The sequence below is a fragment of the Stegastes partitus genome, unplaced genomic scaffold (genome assembly GCF_000690725.1).
Source record: "Stegastes partitus isolate 25-593 unplaced genomic scaffold, Stegastes_partitus-1.0.2 Scaffold1539, whole genome shotgun sequence".
NCBI lineage: Eukaryota > Metazoa > Chordata > Actinopteri > Pomacentridae > Stegastes > Stegastes partitus.
Genome location: NW_007579270.1, coordinates 125,061 through 140,762, shown reverse-complemented (window position 1 = coordinate 140,762; position 15,702 = coordinate 125,061). Strand labels below are relative to the sequence as shown.

General features: G+C 42.4%; 1 protein-coding gene across 1 annotated transcript in view; it reads right to left on the bottom strand.

Annotated features, from left to right (window-relative positions):
* Window positions 1-4,374: 4,374 nt before the first annotated feature.
* The window catches only part of carmil3 (capping protein regulator and myosin 1 linker 3), a 104,495-nt gene continuing 93,167 nt past the window's right edge, over window positions 4,375-15,702 (bottom strand). The window contains exons 33-38 of the mRNA XM_008300425.1: window positions 12,684-12,803; window positions 11,572-11,740; window positions 10,361-10,718; window positions 9,093-9,199; window positions 8,784-9,006; window positions 4,375-4,415 (exon numbers count right to left, since the gene is read on the bottom strand). Coding sequence (XP_008298647.1) covers window positions 4,375-4,415; window positions 8,784-9,006; window positions 9,093-9,199; window positions 10,361-10,718; window positions 11,572-11,740; window positions 12,684-12,803 — 1,018 coding nt within the window. The remainder of the gene's footprint in view (window positions 4,416-8,783; window positions 9,007-9,092; window positions 9,200-10,360; window positions 10,719-11,571; window positions 11,741-12,683; window positions 12,804-15,702) is intronic.

The window sequence follows — 15,702 nt, the reverse complement described above, 5'->3', positions numbered from 1 at the left end:
AGAAAATTAAAAAAGCTAAGCTGCCAAACAGAAACAGCTTTACTGTTTTCGTCACAGGAATCCAGGGCTGCGTTGTTGTTGCTCACAACGTTACCATATGCCACCCGTATCAAAATAATAGTCTCTCGGGCGCACACGTCAGCCAGCCTTTGAATCCTAATAATCTGAAGGTACCGCATGTGGGATGAGGATTTAACTTCACTCCTTCTCTCAAAGTAAATATAGCTGGTTCTGTTTACACGTTCGGTTATTGCCCTTGTGAACTCCGGATGCAGTTAAATATACACCTCTTGTCTGCATGCAGATAAGCTACAGCTTAGGTGTTTTTCAGGGAGATAATTCACACGACTGTCGACTGTGTTGCCACTCCAAAAGCAACATACAGGCTCAGACACTAAGCTGAATCTCTCTTTTTTTTTTTTTTCCTGTCAGGCGTATTATGTTACCTAACACAAACCAAGAGCCAAAAATCCTCTCCCGACACCATACATACAGGGGAGATGCTCCATTTGTCAGGCTGCGTTACCTGTTTTTGTGCTGCTCAGTAGGTGCATGCTGAAGCACACCGGCTCGTATAAACTCATTACCAGCCTGCCACTGTTGACGCAGCGAGTCAAATGGCTTGCTGCTGACCCATCTGCCGGTGCCGAACACTTCTCCGCAAACACGGCGCGCGCACATGAATGAACAAGGTCACGAATATGCATAGATAAACGAGCGTACCATCTGATACACTTGGAGATGAATGAGCTGGAATAGCCTGACATGACAACGCACACGCGCAGGTTTTTGTTGTTGTTCTTGGGACATTGTGTTTGCCCGTGTAGGTTTACATACAGCTGAGCATATGGTGTGTGTGTGTAGATGGAAAAAAAAAAAAAAAAGAGGGAGAGGGAGAATTAACCAGCTTATCCAGTGACCCCCGTGAATGTGAATGCAACACTCCTGGCTGTGATCTGCCCTGGCAGCGTGGGAGATCAGGTGACTGCACGGAGGGAATTAAAAGCTTCTCAGTGTCACCAAACAGACAGTGTGGAAAAAAAAGCTGACGAGCAGTCTAAGCCTGAGCTCATCTGTGTGCTTGACGGAGGCCTGATCTGTGATTTACAAGCCTCAGATAGCAGTATTTCATGAGGTGCATTTTTATACCGTCAATTAAATGCCGATCTCTCTCACTGGCAGGTCTCCTCGGGAATTTCAAACGAAGAATCAACCCTCTGCCTTCATTATGTGTATCAGCTGCTGCTGCTAGGGATGCACGGCTTTGGGAACGACGGCGCATCATGACTCGGCAGCGACGTGTAGCTGGAACTGTGAGGTGGCAGCTTTCGGGCTGGAGCAGCGCCTGGTCTCTGCTGCCATCTGCTGCTCACGGCACTTACTGAAAAAGTGTGTCTGGAGTCAACAAGAAGTAATAAAAGTGAAAATGAAGCGCCATCTGTCACCATCAGACTTGGATGTTACTCCTTGTAGCTTCTCTTTAGACACAGTGTTGAATATAGATGGGAAAATTTGTCTCAATTGCTTTAATTTCCAACAAAAAAACTGACATTTCCTTTGCCGAGACAGGATTACGATCTCTTTTTTTGTCCTGTGCTGCTCTTTTGATAGGTGCGTAAAATGGAAAACAGTTTAGCGACGCCTCTCCATAAAGTTGAGATGCTCAAAAGAGACAGATTTAAAGAATAAAAGTCAAACTCAAGGCCACAAAGTGTTAGAATATCATAATAATAATACAACTACCAGCTCTTGGTATTTTTTTGTAAAGCTGTAAAAATGCTGGATGCTACATTTTCTGTAATAACCGGTGTTTGACTTTTTTTTGCTTGAGTGCAGAAAATTAGAGAAGATTGATATATAAAGCTACATCCAGCAGCTCATGGGCTTAGCATAGCATAAATATCAAGTAAGTCTAAGGTCACCGCTAGCTACACGGTGCCAACACAATGCAAACACAGCAGAAAGTCACGACTCCTGAGCCAACAGTCCAGCACGTCACCCTCCAGTGAAACTACAAGTTGTTGTTTTCACACTTCGTACAGGTTGAACAAACGTGACGCTTTTGGATGGAGTCAGTGTAGCTGTTTCCTCAGTTTGTTTTAAGCTGAGAAAACATCTGCACGGTGGCTTCGTTGGTGTGTTCACATTCAGACTTAAGAGCAGCATCAGTTTTGTAAACTTTAGACAAATGTTGAAATGTTCATTTAAATACGAAGCTGGAACCAAACAGCAGGCGGTTAGCTTAGCTCAGCTAAGCATGAAGAATAGGAACAGGGAGGGAGCTAGTCTGACCCTGTCCAAGGTTTGAAACTACCTCCTGACCTCTGCATGTTTAATAACCGCAAAAAAAAGAAGAAAAGAAAGTTGTGGATTTACAGAGGGCTGCATGCTTAAAGGTGCAATATGCAAGATTTTAAACAAGAATAGAGAACCAAACTACTGTCTGCTATGTAAAGATGTAATGGATTAATGGCGTCCTTGGCAGAAAGTGAAGTCACACCGTCACTGTGTTGTAACTTAACCCTATTCAGGACTTTTGGGGTCTTTTAGACCCCAGGCCATTTGGTTTAGGTGACAGGAATTTATTTTTATAAATCTTATTTTAAAAATATAAGTAGGGTGCCACTATAGATCACTTGGTTGAGCTGGCGTCCCATGTACAGAGGCTATAGTCCCCAACATGGAGGTCATGAGTTTGAATCCCGCTCATGGCTCTTTTCCACAGGTCCTTCCCTCATTTTTCTCCCCTACTTTCCTGTCTCGTTCTCAAACTGTACTGTCAAATAAAGGCAAAAATGCCCCCCCCAAAAATATATGTATATAAAAAGAGGACATTTGTTCAAAAATACGTCAACTTATGAGAAAATGTATTTAACATAGTATATAAGTCTATAATGACTACCAACAAGTATTCTGCACATATGCTTTCTTGGGGTCCAATGGACCCTGAAAGACCTTCTACGTACGGCAACATGAAAGTCCTGAACAGGGTTAAGTTTCTTTGTTTTAATGGATGATCTGGCCACATGCGCGTGTGAGTCCCTCCCTTTGAAACTGTTTAGGTTTATTAGTCTCGCCCATTTTGTAGAACTTCAGGATCTGGCTGCACCACGCTATCATTCTGCCTTAGTGGTAAAAAACAAACAAAAACCCTCTGGCTCGTTTGTTTGTCTTTAAACCAACTGCGGTTGTCACGGACGAGGTCAAGCTACGAATGCAGCTTCGATGTTTGAGCAAAATAGTGACCAGTGGAAATGTCGAGGTGAAAGACGAGCACGGTCATCAAAATGGTTAATTAGGTGCAAAAAACTATCAGGGCTGCCCATATCCCTGGTCAAAGTAGAAACTCAGATAGCGAAAGGAAGTACAAAGCCGAGTGAAATTAACGATGGCATTCTAAATCCGGTGAGATTACTTGTTTATAAAGAGTGTGATCTCCTGTATCACACTGTAAAGGTGAAGTTTTCAAGAATATGTAATTTATTTATTTATCTTTTTAACCTATAACTGCTCCGGTTTTCACAGGATGAACTCACGATGAAGAAACAGATCTTTAAAATGATTAAATTAGTCCTGCAGATGGATGTTACTCTGACATAACATTTAAACGTAAACACAGAAACACGCATCATAAATCTAACTTACAAAAATCCACTTCCTTCTGTAAATTCAATTTTATTTATTCTGATTCATAGAAGCATTTTTAGAAAATATACTCATTTTCAGGCCCGCAAAATCAGATTAAAACAATCCACCGACTGACTTAAATACTCTTGAAGAGATGGGAGTGCTAAGTGCATGGTAACACGTTTCTCAATCATCAACGTCAGCACACACCAAAAGCATACTTACAAACACGGTTATCAAATGACATATTATCACAAATAAAAACATGATTGTTAACTGGTCGAGTTACCACAATGGTTAGTGCAGTTTTATATTAATTATATACATCCCATTAGAATAAATACAGTACAAACTCACTTTTAGTCGTCACAGATTGTCAGTAAAAGACAGGGAGGGGATGAAAAGACAGATATCAATATTAAATGACTCTGCACAAATGCATAAAACTCTTCATGATGATACTGGAGAGACACCGAAGCGCTTGCGGTTGTGTGTTTGTATGAAAAGTAGAGCTTCTCTTATGCCTGAGAAAAAAAACCATAGCGAGTGCAAGCAGTTAAAAACAAAAAGCATACAGTACATGCATTTTTCAGCAAACGAATGTTTACGTGGGTTAAAAGCAGTAAAAGGAGCCGCTGTCGGGTCTTTGTCGGCCGAGTCCGCACAGTTTTAAAAGCTCGTCTCTCTCCAGTCCTCCATGTTCAAGTCTTTCCTTCCCAGCAAACTTCTCCTGGTCCACAGGTAACGTCATAACGCGTCTCTGTTACCAAGCTGGGGGCTTTCGTAACCTAAAGAAGCAGAAGGCAACGTGAGACTTGAAAGCTCGTGAAATGTTAATGTTGACGGTGGATCTGATTACTGTGAGCGGCACAAAGAGGGCTCACCCTCAGTGGCTAACACACATAATTATCACCTTCAGGTTTGTTTTTCTGTCTGTCCACAAACTCTTCTTTCACTCAACCTTGTTTTCAGCAACACTTTCTGGCAAAATAACCTTTTTGGACGACACAACGCTGGAAACAAGTGAGCTGTTCTGTTTTTCTGCAATGTGTAAACTACAGGAATCTTCACCAGATGGTTTGAGTAACTAAAAACTATATATTCTCGACTGATTGGGGTGATTTTTAAGGGCGCGCATCTGCACGGAAAACAATCATTGGAGAAAAAAAAGCTGAGGACAAACTAGATTTTTTTGTGAGTGTTGAAATGTAGGCATCAAATTTGTTTTTCTTTTTGCTTCGGACCTCATTCAGGTCTGGATTTCTACTCGTCGTAAAGAGATTTGTGGTGCTGATTTAAATTGTCTGACAAGTTTGTTGTGTTGCGCTTGTGAGACACTGCAGACAAGACTGCCTGTTTTTTTTGTCAACATGATGTGTTCTGTAGCCGAACTATTTGCTTACGACTGGCCAAATAGATTCTTTTTAATGTAATATTTAAAAAGAATAAACAGCCCTGCTTTTACTTAAGACTCAAGATTCCTCCTCACCTGAATCAGTGCATCTGCTTTAGGCAAAATACAAATTAAATGGCTCCCAAAACACCTCACTCGCTGAGCTGCTGCTAATCAATAGACACTACAATTAACCGATGTTCCCTAAACGCCTCACATACAGGCTACAGTAGAAGCTGGAAGCCTTTAATCTCAGTTACTGCAGGGCAACAACTCAACAGTTGCTTAGAAAAGAGTGGAATAAGGACTCCTAATATCACATTTACTCAGGCTGAAGCCAGATGATTTAATCTACATGGGCTGTGCTCTTTAAGCAGAGTTCTCTGTGAGCATTTTAAATGTCAATATCATATTCAATTAACTGTGCAAAGCCAAAACCGTGATTGTGATTAATTCCATTAATCGTGACGCTGCATTTCTTTTTTGCAAATTAATCTTTCTTTCCTGTTCCATGTGTAGCCTGCAAGTCAACACACTGCTTCTAGTAAATTAAATAACAGAACAACAACAACAACAACAACAAAAATCTCAGTGTGTCTGTGAACCCTTAATTTGTAGTAAAACATGGTCTAACAGGCAGATTTTTCTTGTGTTTTCTGGAAAATGAGAACCCTGTGGGGATCTGTGTGGCATCAAGCTGCAAAAAAGTTGCAGCTTGATGTGTTTGAGTGAATTTTCCTGACTTCACTTTGCAGTTTCTGTGACGTGGCTGCTGCACAAATCTCAGTGAAACTATTCATCATGCAGCTCTACTGACTATCTGGCACAAAACAGACAGACAAAGTTAGCAAGCGGGATATTTAACAGCTAAAAACAATAGATTAATAAACTAAATTAATAAACTAAAAACAAAATTTCAACAATTTCCCTGAGGTTTTAAACTAAAGGGATCAATAAAGTTTTATTCTTTTCTTTTCTATTTCTAAAAGACAGCTAAAGCTAGCAAAACAAACTAGAAATAAGAAACATTAAACGTACTCAGAAGTGTCTTCAAATCAAACAGCTAAAGACGCTGTTCGTCTGCTCGATGTTCAGATAAATAAGGTGCGAATAAATGTTTCTGTTGCCCCCAAGAGGGCAAAAATCAAATCAGCTTTAAGGCTCTATTTTGTCCAAGTCTCAGAATTCAGGTTTAGGATCCCAACCTAGCTTTCTGCAACTTTTTTCAGCTGTGGCAGATGTCAGTCTCTAATAAAAAGACTGTCTGCTGAATGTGTAAACAAGTTGTCAACATTCTGCCAACTCGTTTTTATGAGATGACAATATGTCAAATGCTGTGTCATGAGCCGGCAACTAAAAAAAAACCCGTAATCTTTAAGTTTGACAAACTTGGAGTCGGGATCTGATGTGATTCCGCACAAACGGAAACAATCCCTCCGACACGGGCCTCGCAGCTCTGATACTGACATCTCAGTGTGCACAAGAAACACAAATGTGACAACGCCTCTATTGTCCTGAGTGAGAAGTCTCTGCTTGATGTTTCCGTCGACCTAAATTCAACCTGACGGGTCACAGAGGATCACTCCGGGCTCACATATTCTATATAACGGGCTTTTATGCCACCATTTGTGACATGTAGACCCTTTTATCATTCTCACAGTGATGGTAATTGAGTCCCCTGCAGCAGGTTTTTGATATATAGATCTGTATTACAGAGGTAATTGGCAGTGTTTTTTTCCATGTCATTAGTCCCCCTTGAATTCCACTGCCCCGGGGTTTTCATCTTCAGCGCCAGGCTGCTCAGAGTAGGAAGTGGTGATGAATCAGCTAAACCTGGCTGCCAATTATCACAATAATGGAACGTGGTATCGAAAAAAGAATCAGCTCCAATTAAAGCAGGAGTGATAAAAGGTCCTTATTTCAAAAATGGTGGAGTTCTAATATAATAGCACACTTATCCAGGCAGTGTCAGATTCGGCTGCCAGCTGCAATGAGACATATCTGGAAAGGAGCCAAATTACTTCTTTAAATTATGTTTTACGATGTCTCAAATAGCTGAACAGGCATGCATTGGATATGTGGGGTATGACTCGTCAGTGAACAGCGGAGTGAAGGAGGCTTACACGTGCTTAGGCGACAAAAAAAGTGGTGCAACTAAAGTTATTTTTGTGTTGAGGAAAAATCACACACTGCCACCTGACTGTCATACCACACATACCGACAGGAAGTGAAACAGATACATACACCTGGTCCCAGCAGGGCAGTCCAGAGATCTGTTTCTGTACTGGGGGAAACAGGGCTTTTTCACAGGGAATCTCTGATCTGAAGACCTCTCCAGATCGTAGGGGCTGTCCCGTTCCATGCCTGAGGGGAAATGGCATGAGACACACAAACACACATAGTAGGGTGTAGGAACTGAAAAAAAAAAAAAAGGGGAGGGGGGATGCAGGATAGAAGAGTAACGTGGAGCACAAACAGCACGCCTTACAGGCTGGGGGACACATCAAATAAGAGACTCGTGCTGATTTCATTTCATAAGAAATAACAAACGCGTTGCGCCGCTGTTATGAATTATGAACAAAAGCAGCGAGATGTACATTTGTATCCATGAGTGTATCTGCATGCATACTGTGTACTGTATATCATAAAACGTGCACAACAGCAGGGGGAACAAACACGGTGACACGCGTACGGTACCTATGTCGAACGAGTTGGACTTCCTGGTGTGATGCGAGGTCGCTGGAAACCCGTTACGGCCTCCGTCGTCATCTGTGGTTGTCGGTTGTTGTTGGAGGAACAATCACAATCATCATCTCATTCGGCCCATATGGCCTTAATAACATCATTCACTCTGCAATTTAATTATAACTAGTAAGACTCTGATGTTAGCGTTGACAGCTTTGTTGACTTTTCTTTTTGCTTCCGATCCAATCAGACTCATTTAATATTTAGCATCTGATTATACCGAATACGACTTTACTAAATAATACACACTTCATTGTAGATTAGCTGTAGTACCTGATTGCACCACCAGGTGGAGCCTCTTACTGTTTAATACTGTAACGACAAGAGAAGCTGAGCAATGTGGGAGTATGGCTAATCGAGGAGCACTGTGACAGACAGACATCCTCAAATGTGTTCATACCAGCTGTCACTGAAATCAGTTGAAATTGACAAAAGTAATAATAAATAAATAAGTAATAAAAATCATGACATTGCTTTTGAATTTGTCTGGGACAAATTAGAGCAAATTATTTTTTTTTTTAAATTATTCTTTTCAACCACAATTCAAAAGCAACATCATCCTTCACTAAATCATAATTTAGCAAATTTTTATTTATTATTATTTTTTTCAGTTTCTAGTTATTTGAGTGACTATTGTGAATTTTGCCTTTTCTTTAATGGAGGGGGATGAATACATTTGAGGATGACTGTATATGAGGCTTATTGACCTCAGGCTGGGAAAAAAGTATTAAATTAGGTTGTGATAAAGTGGGGCAGTGATCCTAGATCTGAGTGGAACATCTAAAGGCTGTTTTTGTAGTTTTACATCAGATGTGTGTAACAACACATGCAAATAAAGAATTAGGCATGGGATTGATGCTCATATTGGTAAATTCAAAACTTCTGTAACCAGTCCTGATCTTAGGATAGGGCATGGGGCATCCCTAGTAGAATCAGAAGCTTTAGAAAGTTAATCAACGCATCACTATTTGTGACTACCATCAATATCGTGTGCTGTCCAGTGACAGTGCTGCAGTACCGTTACTGACGACGGCAGGATCTGCTGCTGCTTCTATCCCAGGTTTAGCAGACGCTGGTGAGCTGTTCCCCTCGGCGCTCTCCTCGTCTTCGATGATGGGCTGAGCTGAAGGAAAGCTCCTCTGCTCGTTGTTTTGTTCTTCTCCTGGAGTGACGGGTGAGGTTTTGGGTGAATTCTTGGTCATTTCCGGGGAGGTCCTGTCTCTGGAGAGGTCCAGGCTGGGCTGATGGAGGAGCACAGGGTTGGTTTATGCGACACATCACAGTCTGCAACAAGTGATCACCAACAGTGTGTTTTATGTCAGCGCACCTTATTGGGAATGAGAGGACGCTGTCCCTCTGGCCCTCGCCCTCTCTGCTTGTCTTCACGCTTTCTTTCGCTTTGGTCTTCTTCTCCCTCCAGCCTCCCCGACTCTTCTGGTGAAACACAGTCGACACGTCCGTACAATGATCCATCAAATCTTTGTTTGAAATTTAAAAGTAAAAGCCCTGAAGCGGGAAAGCTGGCGAGTAGCGTGAGTAAACATTTCATGAGCACCTGGAAACACAAGCCTTGGACTGAAAACAGACTGTGCAAAAACTGTGCAATAACAAACAAACCACCTGCAATTACAGGCTGGATTACTGTTCCGTTTCTGTGCTAAGAGCCGCCTTCAAGTTTTAAGAGACAAAAAAATAGATTTGCATATTGTACTGGCCACCTGTTTTTGTGTATTTGTAATGCATGTGCATATGCTTGCAGCATGTTTATGTGCCGAGAAGCTGCCACTGATGGTCCAGTAAATGAAGACAAACAGCAGGAGCTTCTATAAACACATATTTGCCGTCCACATGTTGCAGGAAAGACTTCAATCAGCGGATAAAAATATATAGTCCTGCACCTCTTCTCCATTTTTAATATCAATCTGTAGACTTTAACATTGATTTTATGACACAAGCGGTTCAGGCTTCTGGCTCTTGTACTGATCTCTTAATTCCCTTTGAGTCAGACTGCGGTCTAAACCACTGAGCGGGCTTTGCTCGTTAAAAAGTCTAGACTTGAAACTGGCAAAAGCCCTTAACAATGACTCTTTCTCTGTAAAGGCCCCTATAGCTGTGGCGGCGTACCTTTGGGACGAAGCCAATCAAATCACTGTCTGCTCTTATATCGCGTCGCTCATTAAAACTCACTTTGACAGACTTGCCTTGAATGAATGTTCTTTTAACAATGTCGATCTAAGTTTTAACTGCTGTCTGTTAGTTTTTAACATTTTCGCAAAGGCTTTTTTTTCGAGCTTTACGCCCACAACTTGTGAACAGTAAACAGAGCAGTGACATAAACATACACAGCAGGAAGCAGGATGATTAAATGTGGCTCTGATGGTCTGTCATTAATGTGAAATGATCATAAGTCATTATTATGAATGAATTTATCATAAAACAATATTCTTTAGATGAATGTGTGGGATTAAACAGAGTCACACAGGTTTCTTTATCATCTGTGTACCATCATTATATCATGCATCCTAATCAGCTTTCAAGTATTTTAAGGTTCTTTCCTCTGTGACAGAACTTGAGCTGCAGTTTAAGCTGCAGTACCTAAACTCTCCTGCAGGTGTCTCTGCCTCATGACGGCCAGACTGGGCTTGGTGCTCTGTGGAGGAGGCTCCGGCCTCTGGCTCCCACCGCCGCCACTCTGTATGTCTTCTTCCATCTCAGTTCGCGAGTCTGTCAGGGGCACAATCCTCTCCTGCCTGCCCGTCTCCATCTGCCTGTCCGTCTGTTGTTTGGACGACGCCACGTGGCCGTTGGTCCGACTCTCCGTCGGGGCGTCTGAGATGGTGATCGATCTGTCAGCGTCTTGATCTGTCGCTTTGATGTCGCAGGTGCTGCTGCCATCTGAGTCCTCGATTTCTGCCCCGATGCAGCTGTACACCATGCTGACCAGATCTGTGGACTGGAAGAGGACAAAAGAAGACACTATTTATTTATTTTATTTTCCTCAAATCAGACTTTCTTTTTAATTTTTTTTAATTGTTGATGATTTGCCAAATTGTACTACTCTCTAGTCAGGTGGCACAAAGGGTCGGAGTGAAGCGTATAATTAAAATTTCTCGCGAATTCAATTATCCCAAAATTAAATTATCCCTCATTTTGCAGGCGACGCTCTCAAAAGATCAGTGGGGATCCATGGACTCTACTTAAAGAGAGCTGCAGTCATCCATATCCACTTGACTCTCCGAGTGTGTACGAGTGTGTGCGTTTGATTTAAAATAGGCCATACAGTCCTCCGCACTTTAAGACGAGCTACACAAATCCAAAACAGCAAAAGACTGTGAATAGCAGGTGGTGGGCACAGCATGCGGTGCACTGTGTCACGTCATGAGGGAATATAGGAACCTCGAGCAAGATGTTCATGATTTCAACCCCTACTTATGGAAACAGACTTGGGAAATGGTATCAAAGCAGCAGCGTATTTGCATATAATTGAACATTTGGACTCTTCTGACTCTTTTCTGCTATTTTTTTTTTCTGAAGCCTCTGTTTTCCCCCTGAGGAACGCTTTTCATGTTGTCTCACTGAAAAGGATAAAAGTGAGTGTGGTCCGGTGGCGATACAGGTCCTTGTATCCCTCCAACTGTCTCTCGTGCCAATTAGTGCACGATTCCACAGCAGAGTAATGTCCTGGAGGTAAAACGCGCATTTCAAGGTTCACAGCTCACTTAGTGAATCTGCACCGGGCGCTGTAAAGACGTCAGGGAGTTTTAATTTGGGATTTTACGTGTTGTCACCTTTAAGAGTCGCTGTACCTGTCTTTGGATGAGGCAGGGAGGGCTGGCAGCTCTCATCCCATGCACAGCTACACCCTGAGCGGGCCGAGGCGAAGGCATGGCCCCGTTGGCTCCGGGACCGGCGCTGTCCGGCCTGGCGAGGTCCTTCGGGTGCTGAATCATGGAGTAGACGTTCTCTGAGGCGCTGCTGAACAAGACAGACGAAAAAAAAAACCCCGTGTGAGCCGATTCTCCACCTTACAATGTGAGAAATGCATCAGTTAAACTGGCTGGATGTGTTTTTAATAAACCACACGCTGGTGCTTTTTAATTTATAGTAACACATGATTCATTTGTCAGCAGTTTGAAAACACTGCAGTGAATTTAAATGTAAGAGCCCAGATGCTGTTGCGCTTCCTACACACCGTTGAAAGACAAAAAAGGAATGCATGCAGAGGGGAGCCGAGGGAATGCGGCAACAAACAATCGCTTTGATTGCTTAGCAACAATCTGCAGGTGAAATATTATAAAACATGGTTTTAAAAAAAGGGAGAAAAAAAGAGAAGCTGCTTCTATCTATGGCTGGCCTTCAGATGACTCACCCTTTCTTTTATTCTGCTCTTTCACGCCGCTGTAAAACTTTGCCTCGGTGTAAGTGTGTGTTTCCTGCACCGCGGCAAGGTTGTTAAGCAGCAGGAAAAGTTTAGCGAGCACACCTGTGAGCTGAAACACACACTGCAGCTCTCACGGTGCAGCTTTCCTGGGTTTTGTGCAGCTGTGTAGTTTAATGGTTGAAAGTTTGCAGCGTGAGTGCCATTCTCTCCCCCTAATCTGTGCAATTAATTTGTTTTAAAATAAGTTTGCCGACTTGTACTCTTTCCACTTTGCATACAGCTGTCTACTTTTTTTTAAGTATGGCGCAATTATGTAACGGCGGCTTAAATGTATGCAGTGCCATGAATTGAAAGCAAAAGGAAAACAGTTGGAGATGGGGCAATATTTTCTTCCATTAAAATATTTATGAAGCTATGAAGTGGCATTAATGCCCGGCGCAGGATTAATTTAACAGCCGTCTCATTCTCGGGGTCTTGTGCACTTAAAAGTTACGCTCGCTCCCTTCCTTCCACTCCAATCCTGTGCTGCGTACTCACTCCGAGTCCTGATTGGAGATGGTGGAGTTGCGGTTTTTGCGGAAGCCGGAGAAAATGGACAACACGCTGCGTCTCTTCTTCCTCCTCAGCGACTGGGCCTGATGGAGGGATGACAGCTGACTGAAGGGGAGAGGAAGAAAGAAAGGAAAGGTCAGGTAAAGACAGGATTGAAGTGGTTTGAGAGAGGAGTGAAAGAAGCCATCTATGTTAAACTGGAAAGACTATCACTTAGCAGAGGTGGAGGCATCACCTCTCATCTGTTTACAATTCAGGCCTAAGATCTCTCCCCAGGAAGATGAAACCACATTCACACCTAGTAGCCACAAACAAACCCCTTTGTGGCAGGAGGAGCACTAATGACTCACATAATGAGGGGGAGGAGCAACAAAGCCCGAATTAAACTGAAACTCAGGTGATATAAGTATCTGGAACTCCCAGCTAGTCAGTCAGAACTGATGAAGCCTCTTGGATGAGAGGTGGAACGTCTTCAAGGAACTCCTGCAAGTCCAGTTGTTACGATTAATCTACGAGAATACGTAGGGTTGTACTGTTGATGCAACCAACTATTACGCACCAGCATCCTGTATAAGTCCCTACTGGTGGGTTGATCCCGGCGCTAACAGCTGAGTGCACTGTATGCATGAATCATCTGACAATAACAGCATCCTTTCTACTCTGAGCCGCCTGTGCAGACGGTTTAATGTATTTGACAGAAGTCAGAGTTTTCGCTGCCTCAGTGAGTCTCTTTTATGCGCTGCCAGTGAACATAAAGCACCCGGTGCCATGTAACCTTACAACCCTTGGGGGTTAACCACCACTTCCATGCGGATGGAGCAGACAGTGCTGTGCGGCTTTGAGCAGCAAACGTATGATGATCTTAGAATCCCTGTAACGCTTTTGGTGCGATGATATAATCAAATAAAGCGAGCTGCTGAAAACTAGCTTGAGCCTCTGAACACTAAGAATTTTTTTTTTTTTTCTGTTCCTTTTTTTTTTTTGTGTTGGTTTGTTTTTCTTTTCCGTTTGGGTCTGTCTCTTTTATCTCTATAGAACCTGCTCTTGCTATTTTTCTTTTTCCATTTTTACAACCTCAACAAACACTGTGGGCATCAACTCTGGAAACATATTTCACCATGCTGAATGTATGTTTAAACGACTTGCGCCTCTGTATCCTATTTGACGCATTCACTTTACTGCTCAAGTAATACTAATAATAATGATTGATCAGATTTATATAGTGCTTTTCTAGGCACTTAAAGACGCTTTACACTGTCAGTTATTCATTCACACACATTCATTCCGGTGGTGGTAGCTATAGCTGCCCTGGGCCCCACATTCTGCCCCTCTGACCACCATCTCAAACTATTCTTGCGCTTTCACACCAGGTAAGGTGGGCGATGGACACAACCATGACACAGATTACTGGGCGGAATCGAACCGCCGACCTTCCGATCATTGACCGACTCGCTCTGAGCCACAGCCGCCCCCAAGTATGCCTCATTTTACTCTCAATCTCCCATTTGGTTTTTATACTTGTCTCCTCCTTGCTTCGTGTGAACACAGCCTGCAGTTCAGCCGTAAAAGCTGATGTTTTTTGGTCATCTGACTGTCGGTTGAAGCTCAGTCAGTCTATTATTTGATTTTTACATAATCTGGTGTGAATGATTTATTTTGGGCAAAGATTTAAATAAGACATGCAGATTAAAGTCATTTTTTAATGATTTTAAGTTTAGATTTTTCTGATGGAATCGCACATCACGCATGATTTGTTGAAAGTCACGTGATTCTTTCTGCTCTTACAGTTTGTTCATAGCTCTGACAAAAAGTTTGACAATGTTTTTAAAAAGATAACGTGCATATCAAACCTGCTGGGGGGTTTAAAACTGCTTAAAATGGGCTGCAATGTGTCAAAATCTTACAAAGTTATAAAACCCTAAAGAAGCCCTGTACATGACAAAAATGGAGATAACTTAAGTTTTATTGATATTGTATTAAATGATGGAAAAGTGGGTTTTCTGAAGGTTTGTGAAGATGGAGTTATCTGTTTTTGCAAGTGAACTCTTCATTTGTAGCTTAGCGTTAGCCTCAAGCTAGAGGAACTCTGTTAGCTGGTCATATTAGAACAAATTCTCTGCTCCTGTTGTTTTTCAATGCTCTTTTACCTCATTATCACATATTTAGGATGGTAAAAATGCTGTTTCCATTCGTCATATAACGTGTAAACACCTGGCGTTAAGCTCAAATGCAACTTTGCTGACATTTAAAACCAATATTCGCTGAGCCTTACAATGCAGAAGTTTTGTCTCCCCCTAGTGGCAGTGAGGGTAGTTACACAAATCCTGTTAACATGTGGATGTCATATGCCTCATTGTCGATCTCTTCCTTACTGTGGTGCTTCCTCTGAACACTGAGTTTCTTTTCATCTGGAGCGCCACTAATTTTATTTGGACTTTTCCCAGGTTTTCCCTCCATAGGCGTCACTATTCTCCTATCAGGTCCAGCTTACTCCGTCTCCATCACTATGATTCCTTCAACCAGTCACTGCTAGTTAATGCAAAACACATCACTCCTAGTGCACCAGGAAGGAAATCTTGCTACAGAAACCTCTTTGAAAACCCCAGAAAAACTGAAATGTATTGGCACTGACTGGCTAAATCAGTACTTTGCGAACTTGTCTGGTAAGGGCTTGGATGTTATGGAGGTTCATTTATATGTAAAAGTCCCACGCTCCTGCTTCAAGAGAGGAACAAGCTGTAAACACTGAAATTCAGCAGACTTGTTGTTGTTTTGTGTCCACCTGATGAATGTAAATCCTATATTCGTTCTCCTTTCAGCTTGGTTTCAGTGGTTCATAACTCCGGGGGGAACTGTGTTTGTGTAGCTGTTAAATGCTCCACGATGTTCACCGGTTAGTTGCTCATGCGTCTGAGTGCAGTCTGGTGCTGGGCAGGACGAAAACAATGAGCTGAAAGAAGCTGCAGAACTGAGGTGTAGGTGCATTATCTAAAGTAACTCCTTT